Source organism: Drosophila mojavensis, unplaced genomic scaffold (assembly GCF_018153725.1).
Source record: "Drosophila mojavensis isolate 15081-1352.22 unplaced genomic scaffold, ASM1815372v1 contig_231, whole genome shotgun sequence".
NCBI lineage: Eukaryota > Metazoa > Arthropoda > Insecta > Diptera > Drosophilidae > Drosophila > Drosophila mojavensis.
Genome location: NW_025318772.1, coordinates 821,701 through 830,668, shown reverse-complemented (window position 1 = coordinate 830,668; position 8,968 = coordinate 821,701). Strand labels below are relative to the sequence as shown.

At 40.2% G+C, this 8,968-nt stretch overlaps 1 protein-coding gene across 1 annotated transcript; it reads right to left on the bottom strand.

The window, feature by feature from the left end:
- Positions 1 to 694: 694 nt before the first annotated feature.
- LOC6574512 (hemicentin-2) lies at positions 695 to 7,554 on the bottom strand. The gene is made up of 6 exons (XM_002000519.4): positions 7,197 to 7,554; positions 6,432 to 6,553; positions 3,411 to 3,761; positions 1,539 to 1,796; positions 1,142 to 1,408; positions 695 to 1,078 (listed from the first exon to the last, which is right to left on the bottom strand). Exons 2-5 carry the CDS (start codon positions 6,517 to 6,519, stop codon positions 1,224 to 1,226), a joined length of 882 nt encoding a protein of 293 aa, XP_002000555.1. The 5' UTR covers positions 6,520 to 6,553; positions 7,197 to 7,554; the 3' UTR covers positions 695 to 1,078; positions 1,142 to 1,223.
- Positions 7,555 to 8,968: the final 1,414 nt, after the last annotated feature.

Sequence of the window (8,968 nt, the reverse complement as noted above, 5' to 3'; positions counted from 1 at the left end):
TTGCGTGTTCAGCCAACATATTTATTATTATTTGCAAGGGCGACAACGAATCCTTTAACGGCCTGAAATAAATATGTCAAACTGAAGGCAGCGCAAATAAATATATGCACATACATACATATGTATATAAACGTTTTTATTATTTTCGAAATGTGTTTTCGTTGTTGTTTGCTTTGGGCTACTGAGTTTTCTCGTTTATCAATTGCCGAGTTGTTGCTGAGTGTTGGCTGGCAAAGCTGCGCCGCAGGCATCGGCCGCGCTCAATTTGCAGGTTTCTCTGTACACTTGTCCGAGCACACACACACACACACACATACATACACATGCTCGTATTTATGTGTAGGATGTGTACAGGTGCGCGAAGGCCTTTATCGCTTTTCAATTACCGAAATAACGAGGCATGCCAACCCCCCTCCAGCTACGCCCTCCCGTTGCGCAACTCAGTGCAATTAAGTCACATAATCTTGGTTATTGCCCGGGGTCGCATCTACGGCGGGAAATCAGAGTCGTAAATGTTGTGCAATGGCTTGGAAAAGGCGGGCCTAACTCTCACTGTAAATACACATTCATATTGCAATTAATCATTCGTTTTTCTTTTCTTTGCCTATTTAAATTTAATTTTACACTCACGTTGGCATAATTAATCATAATTAATCTAGATGACAGTATAGGTATGTATGTGTGTGTGTGTGTGTGTGTGTGTGTGTGTGTGTGTGGGTCAGCATGGGTTGAGCGCACCTTCAAAGCGACAGTTCAACATGGCTTTTGTCATTTGTTAATTAAGATTAAACATTTATTTACATTTATTCGATTTTATGGTTGCATTTTCGTTTCTGTTTCTATAATGGCTTATGGGCTAGTCGATTGCACGATTGAATGAATCAATCGACAAATCGACCTATCGATTATTAGTGACTTAATTACGTATAAAAATACTTAAAGCTGCCTAAACGGAAAAAACCCAAATACGATTTACACTATATACACAGGTGTGCCTCTCTTCTATGTACAGCGCAGCGCAGTGGGCGGTGTGGGCGGTGTGGACGGCGTGGGCATGTGGGCATTCTTCCTGCCAGAGCTGTAAATTGAGTAATAAAATCAATTGCAATGTCCCATGAGAGCAACCGCAGCGCAAACTCACCCTCCCCCCGTCCATTCAGCCGACCGTCCAAAGGGCAACGCCAAAGCAGACATCAAACATAAGCTGCGACTTCTGAGACTACTTAGGCCCCAGCTAGCAGGAGCTGGTGCTGCAGCTGAAGTATGGGGCGTGGCATATGCTGCAGCAGCAGCACCATTCCGAGCAGCAGCCACAGGCTCTGCCCAGCCACCAGTCTGACGCCCAGCTCGTGCTGCATGGCCGCGTGCTGCTCGCTCTTAATGATATGCACAAAGACGCTGTCGCTATCTGCAAACGAGAATGGGGGCGTTGTGGGTAATATATATGCGTATATGTGTGTGTGTGTGTGTGTGTGTGTGTGTGTGTGTGTGTGTCAAAGTGGGTGTGTGCTGGATATGTTGGGTCATCGGGCACTCACTTGAGTTATCCGCGGAGCATGTGTAATTGCCGGAATCCGTGTGAAGTACACGCGATATGACCAGATTGCTCGTCTTTATTTGCTGCTCGGAGATGACGCGTATGCCGCCGCGCGTCGAGTCGCTAACAAGTTCCGTGTCCTTGTACCAGAGCATGTGCGTGTAGGGTCCTGGCGCCTGGGGCGCAATGCATGTCAGATTGATGTCGCTGCCGCTTTGGATGAACAGTTCACGATTGGCCAGGATTTGTGCCTTTGATGCTGTCAATGGAACGCAAGACATTTGTCAATTACACTGTCCTACATCGCTTTTCAGACTAAACTCATTATCATTCGTTGCTGCTTTACACTATCGCACCTGCTTCTGCACAGCTCATTAAACTAATGCTTAGCCTCGCCTCCTACTCCACTCCCTAGTCCCGCCCTCTCCTAGGTAGCCATACAGACATTGTTTTCAATCTCAATTTAAATGCAAAAGCTTTAGTTTTTCGAGTATTAAATGCTAGTTTATGTTTTTTTTTTTTAGTTTTCACTTTTAGTTTCCAGTTTTAGTTTTTTAGCTTTAGTTTTGTTTCAGTATGATGTGATGTGTTAAAATTCTAGCCAAGGTCCGAGCTTTAATCAGTTTAACCAAGTGTTGTTAATAACAGAAGTAATACAAAGTAAGTAAATTTAATATATTTCTGTTTTTCATTCGTAATTTCACTGTTGCCTCTTGCCGTCCTTTGACCTAGTTGCACATATTTTCCTGTTTCCCACTTTGATTTGCCTGTTCATATTTTTCCCTTTTTGCTTAATACTCGGACTCAATTGTCTGTTTCCTGGCATAGCCTTACACTTTTCTTTTATTATTATCTTTATTATTATTTCTGTTTTGGCGGCTTCTTTGATTTCTTTTTATGCATAGTGCACATAATTAGTTTACTTTTATCTCATTATCACTATTTCTTGTCTACAGGATGCCAATTAATCTCTGCGTCATTCCCTCAACACCAGCTAATTTTGGTATATTTATTTTCTCTCTTAAAACAAGAAATACGAAAAGAAACATGACTGGGCTATCAAAACAAAACAATTCCAAGGAATTTCGTATTGAAGGTTGATTCATTCATCTATTTAATTTATTTTGTTTTTGTTCTATTTTTTTATTAATACAAAATTAAGAATGGGTATAAAATTCGAAATAATTAGAATATTTACCTGATATATTCTAATATATTCATTCCTATAATCATATTTCTATTTCGACTGCATTTCTGCTTCATTATAATTATACTGTGCAACCCACAAAAGTTCAACGTTGTTTAAGTTACTTGTAATAAAAATATAAAAAAAAATATATATATATATATATATATATATATATATATATATATATATATATATATATATATATATATATATATATATATATATATATATATATATATATATATATATATATATATATATATATATATATATATATATATATATATATACATATAATATATATAAAATATAACATAAAAAATAATAATAGCCTGAAGGCCTTTGTTGCTCTGTCTTCAAACTAAATTGTTATTTAGAATTGATTTTTTGTAACAATTTAATAAATAAAATAAAAATAATAATAATAAACAAAGAAATAAATGAATTTAGACGAAAAAAAGTCCTTACCTATTAAAGTTTTTCTTTAAAAACAATTTTCTCTACTACAAATTAACTTAACGAATGGGAGAGTTAAGTCACTTGAGTCAAGCTGAGCTCTTACATATTTTTAGCTAAGGAGTCAAACGCCAATGCTTGCCTCGATATTAAATTTTCATGTCTCTAGAGCTTTTGGCCCATACAAAGCCCAAGAGCAGGTTTCACTGTGGGTCCGTAGATACTTACTCACAACCATCAGCTTGTAGGCGAGGCTGATTTTGGGCTCCGTGGAGACCTGGCACTCATAGACGCCGGCGTCGCGCGGCTGCACGGACACGATCTTCAGCACCCACTCGTCGGAGTTGTCGATGTGGCGAGCGAGGAAGCGCTGATCATTGGTGTAGGTCATGATGCCAATGGTCAGGATGTGCAGATCGCGCTGCCTAATCCAGGAAACGGCGCGATCTCCCAGATGGCGGACACGGCAATGCATGCGGGCCGTGGTGCCGAGGGCGGCAATTATCTCGCGCTCAGTGTTGTTGTCGAACTGCGGCTCGTACTCGTCCGGTATCAGATTGGAGAGCTCCTCGGCCCGTGCTGCGGATGGACAGGAGAAGTTGGTTTGCAATGTGGTCAGTGACTGGTGTCAATAAACGCTTGTCAAGTGCCTAAAAACTACAACAATGCGAGACTTGCCACACTTCATCAAGCACACTCACACTTACACACACACACCCCTTAGACACTTGAAAAGGGTATTAGATAACTGTATCTGAATGTCAATCTAAATGTATTCATGTGCATTTATATTCAACATCAACGTCTACGTTTCTATCCAAATCGGAATGATGGGCCAACACGCTGCAAAAGACAGCTCGGCAAATGGATATGAATGAGTGTGAGTGTTCGGGTGTCTGTGTCTGTGCCTGTGCCTGCGTCTGCGTCTGTCTGTGTGCCAGTGAATGAATGGCCACACTACATACGAATCAACATTCATTTGATTAACGAGTATTTGTGCTTAATTTATGCCAAAGTTTACCATCTTATTGGCATACATACTCGTAATACACTTCACATATGGATTTGTGTGTGTGTGTGTGTGAGTGTGTCTGAATGGCTAAGACCAATTCGCATTATGATCCATCATTGGAGCCTCACTTGAGGCGAGTGATTTATGTGCAGGCCGCTTTATCAACGTTCTGTATTAGCCAACAAATCCGCTAATAATCCACGACTGCCTAAACAAATACCAACACAAAGACAAACACACACAGAGAGAATGCGAGCATGGGCCTACTTAACATACATCATACACGCATAGATGTGTGTGTGTACACATATATGTTTCAGTGTATTGATTTATTGTCACGCCCATTAGCCCATGTGAGCTATCAAATATCGAGCAATAAAATGCCGCTAAACACTTAATTGAAACTGTTGCTACACTCGTTACAGTTACAATGAAGCCGCAACCTGCACCACACGTGCCGCCCCCGCCAAACATTTTACAAATGAAATTGCTTTTTGTGTGTGTGTTGCACAATAAAACTCACACAATTTACACACGCATATAAAAAATAAATATGGAATGCGCTGCTTCTTCTTTTTTTAATAAAACTTTTGTATTTACATACAAAGTGCCAGACGCCGTTCAAAAGTAACCAGTGCCCTATGCTTCTCTCTCTCTCTCTCTCTCTCTCTCTCTGTGTGTATTTTTTTTTGTAGGTTTTTCAAACTGTTGAGTTCAACCGCAGCAACAAGCTCGACCATGCCCGAACCACAGTCAGCACTAAAACTGAGGCCAGGTGCCATAAATAATAAATGAGAAATTGCCCCTGCTTTGCGAGAGCAAAAGAAAAACAAATAAACACCCAAGCGAATAGCTCTTTTGTTTTCACAAGTTCCCGAAATGAGCAAAATTTACTAAATTTATTAACAGCACTTTTTAAAAGTCGATATGCAAAAATGCATTACGATATTTACTTATATTCAATATAGAAGTAATGCTAAGCCACATTGGAGTTAATGAACTCAGGCAGCAATTTATTGGGATGACTTAGTAAAAAAATCGGAAGATCAGTTTAAAGTATAAACAATCATTAATTAATTGAACTGAGACATTGGAATGAATATCTTACACACAATAAATTTTTGCTTGCGAATGTATATACATATACTTGATAATAATATCATATTGTATTGACTATATAAAAAAACATATATATGTGTATTTGAAAGAGAGTTCTATAATCCTTTGCTTTTCAATTAATGATTTAAATTACAAATCGAATTTCACTTTAAATTAGATAAGCCTTTACATTGTAATTTATAATTCGATCAAAAATAAAAAATGGTATGCAAACTTTTTTTTTGTTATAAATGGTATTGTTTTACAATTCAAAGAGCTAATATATATAAATTTAAATTACATTTTTTAACGTATATTTCCATTACTTACCTCACTTGCATTTAAATGTAAGTTACACATATATAAATGTAAATATTATATAAATGTAATATTAGCTTTTTTGTATTTCTTTTTTTGCATTTAAGTTTTTGTGCAAATAGGCTGCTTACATAACAGAAATCCAATATAAAGAAATGCAAATATGCATAGTCCTTGAAGAGCCCATACAAATAAGAAGAGCAATATATATATAATTTAAATGGAACCCCTAAATAAAAAATCGCAATAAATCGAAAAAAATTGGCTTCCATTGCAAAATTCGTTCTCGACAATTCTCGATAGTTTGAATTCCTGTGTAAGTCGAAACAAAAGCTTAACACCTTGCCATTTCGAATTATCGGGACTCGACTGTATTACAAATAGATATAGCTCTGCTCTCAGCACTTCATGTAATTATCTACATTTAAATGCTCAGTGCAGTATGAAGACTTATTATTTTCTATGATGACTGTGCTGAAACACTTGAGACACCTCAAGTGCCCATATTGCTGCCTTGATTAAGTGCATTCTCCTGAGAGAAATAATAATTATGCTCAATCTAGCTGCACTCGAGTCTGACTCAGCTTAAATATAATTTTCCGCCCAGGCGAGCATCTGTCGTGTTCGTTTGGTCAAATTGAAACAGTTTAAGCCTCATGATAAATTAGTCATCATTTCGACAACTGCTCAAGCTGCGAAACCACTTTCATTTCTCGCTCAAAAAGTTTCGTTCGTGCTCTGCAGTTTGTAGTTGGCAATTGCTCTATATACACTTATAGAGTATATACATATATAGATATATGTGTTTGCTGGATACTTACCAAAGTGTCGCATGTGGCTTGTGTGCTTATCGAATGTTGTGGTTAATCCCATGATCACAAGCATCGCCGCAAAGTATTCCAACAACATTTCATGCGCAATTTGTGATGCTATTAAATTATGACTGCAACCAAAGGCGACAACAGTAAAAACTAATTAAAATAAATGATGGCAATCGCAAAGCTCAAGACAAAGACACTGCCAGCGACTTAAATGAGTCAACGCCATATTGTTTTGCCAGCCGTCAGCCAAGGACCGACGACCGACGACCGCCAGACTCGATTTATAAGGACACACGACTCCGAGCGACGTAGGCGGGAGGAGGGCAGGGGAAGGAATTGCCGTTTGCGGACGCGTTAGCAGCGGAAGGGATTAGATTTTGAGTTCTAAGTCTTAAGTCTTATCGGAGACGGAGTCCCATTCATTTGAAATGATGACAAGGCCGCATTGCGGTTGAGTTTTCAATCACCATGACATCCGCAGGCAGCTCGTTGGAGTGATTCGGTTGGCCGCAGGCGGGGAGAGTGGAAGGGGAAGGGGAGCTGCCAAACTTGAATAATTTCTTCATTACATACTAAGCTGCTGGGGCAGTCGGTAGGTGGACGTTTACTTTTTGGCCCGTGGCTATAATTTCGGTCTGGTCACGTCCGACTAATACACTTAATTGTACGAGCACCCATGCTCCGACTCATTGACACTCATAGACACTCAAAGATACTCATGAGTCTTAGTTTTCGAGTGCGGTATGGGGATATTCTCATTTCTACCTTTTGCGAGGGACTAGAGCAATTTGTGGACGATGCGTTCGGATTCAATGTAGCGCGAATTGCGTGCCGCCATTTCATGCGTCACGTAACGCATTCAAGCGCGTTGCGTTACTTATACGTCGTACACGTATTACGTTACACGTTACACGCTACGCGAATTTCGGCTTTACTTTGATTTTTCTTTGCCTGCCCGAACTTGAACACAACGCTCGCTAGTGCAACGAGCGGCCCGATTTGTTACGGTGCGTGTTGCTTCGTGTTTAACTCGTGACTGAGTCACGGCGAGTCACAGTGAGTCACCGGGTCACTTAGTTATCTCCTCGCACAACTACGTTCTGTGTGGCTTGAGGCGCGCTAAAGAACTGAAAGCATTCAGAAAACTAACCTACGCAAAGAGTGGCGCTGCGAATGCTTCGGCTCCTGCGCAGGCGCCCTGCTCCCCGTGTGGCAGCAACATGTTGCAGCAACATTTATCGTAAGCGTAATTTAATTGTAACACATACCATTAGGCCACTGCGATGTTGGCTCTTACGGCTTGAGAATATTCATACGTATAAATGGAAATATAAATATGTAAAGGCCCCCATGCAGCTAGGCATTCCATGCGTCTTTTGGCGAAGGAAGTGCCTTTGAAATATTTAACAAGGTCTGGAATACGCAGCGAGAAACACTTTCAAAGTGTCCTTTGATTTGTGTCACGCTACAGAAGCAACAACAACAATGAAAAGAGCGACAGCAGCAACAACAACAGCAACAGCAGGGCGGAGGCGCAACAATTGAAGCAGAAACAGGAACAACATTAATAAAATGGCAAAAACTCATGCATGACAAGGCCCGTTTTACAAGTTTTGTCAGGGCGCGTCTCAATTGAAAACGGAAAGCGCACACACACACACACACACACACACACACACACACACATATGAACATAGTGACACACGCATATGCAAATACCGTGACCCATTATGTTAGAGCGGAAACGGATATGAAGCCTGTCGCAGCTGGGTGGCAACACTGGTGGCAGCGCCTTATCAAAATCGATGAGGCAACATATGGTCGATTTTAATTTTCTAGCATGCACACAGCGACAAGGACAACGACAGCGACACCAATACACACACACACACACATACGCACACACGCACATAAACGTGTCGCCCTTAATGCCAATTCGTTTAGCATATTTTCTTTAGAAATTGAATTTTCAAAGTTATTATAAATATTTTGTCGGATAAATGTAATTTCAATGGAATTTTTCACATTTTACCTACGCGCATTTCCTTTTCATAAGGCAACATATTTCTCTTCCTCGGCTTGTTGTTGTTTTGCCACTAAAACGTGCAGAAAAATTGAGAAAAACAAATCATCGAATTGCCAAAAATTGTCGCCCAACAGGCGCTCAGCCCGCTCATCCGACCCAAGACACTCAATGCTCTGTACACTAGCCCACTTGGCATCTATTATTTTACACTAACAAGACGATAACATTCCTCAACTTTTCCAAGACCCCCCAGAGAAAGTCGCATCCCCCACCTCTCCCGTGCACAGTATCCCCCACTTCTTCACTTTCCTGGCAACACATCGCTCAATACTCTAAGTGAAATTTTATGCACAAGTGGGTAGCTCCGCGTGTTATGGCTTCCGCATTAGGTTAGGGGGAATGCCAGGGAGGGTGCTGTACGCGGGTGGATAAGCATTCCTCGCATAAAATGTCAAAAATGTTATGAAATCATTTGCGCATCGCTTTAAATAAATTACAATTCATGCCAGTT

Coding starts and splice junctions, on each gene's coding strand:
- LOC6574512 (XM_002000519.4), bottom strand. CDS start 6,519: ATGTTGTTGGAATACTTTGCGGCGATGCTTGTGATCATGGGATTAACC. Junction 1,797..3,410: donor CTACAAGCTGATGGTTGTGA/GTAAGTATCTAC, acceptor TTCCATTGACAG/CATCAAAGGCACAAATCCTG. Junction 1,409..1,538: donor ATGCTCCGCGGATAACTCAA/GTGAGTGCCCGA, acceptor TCTCGTTTGCAG/ATAGCGACAGCGTCTTTGTG.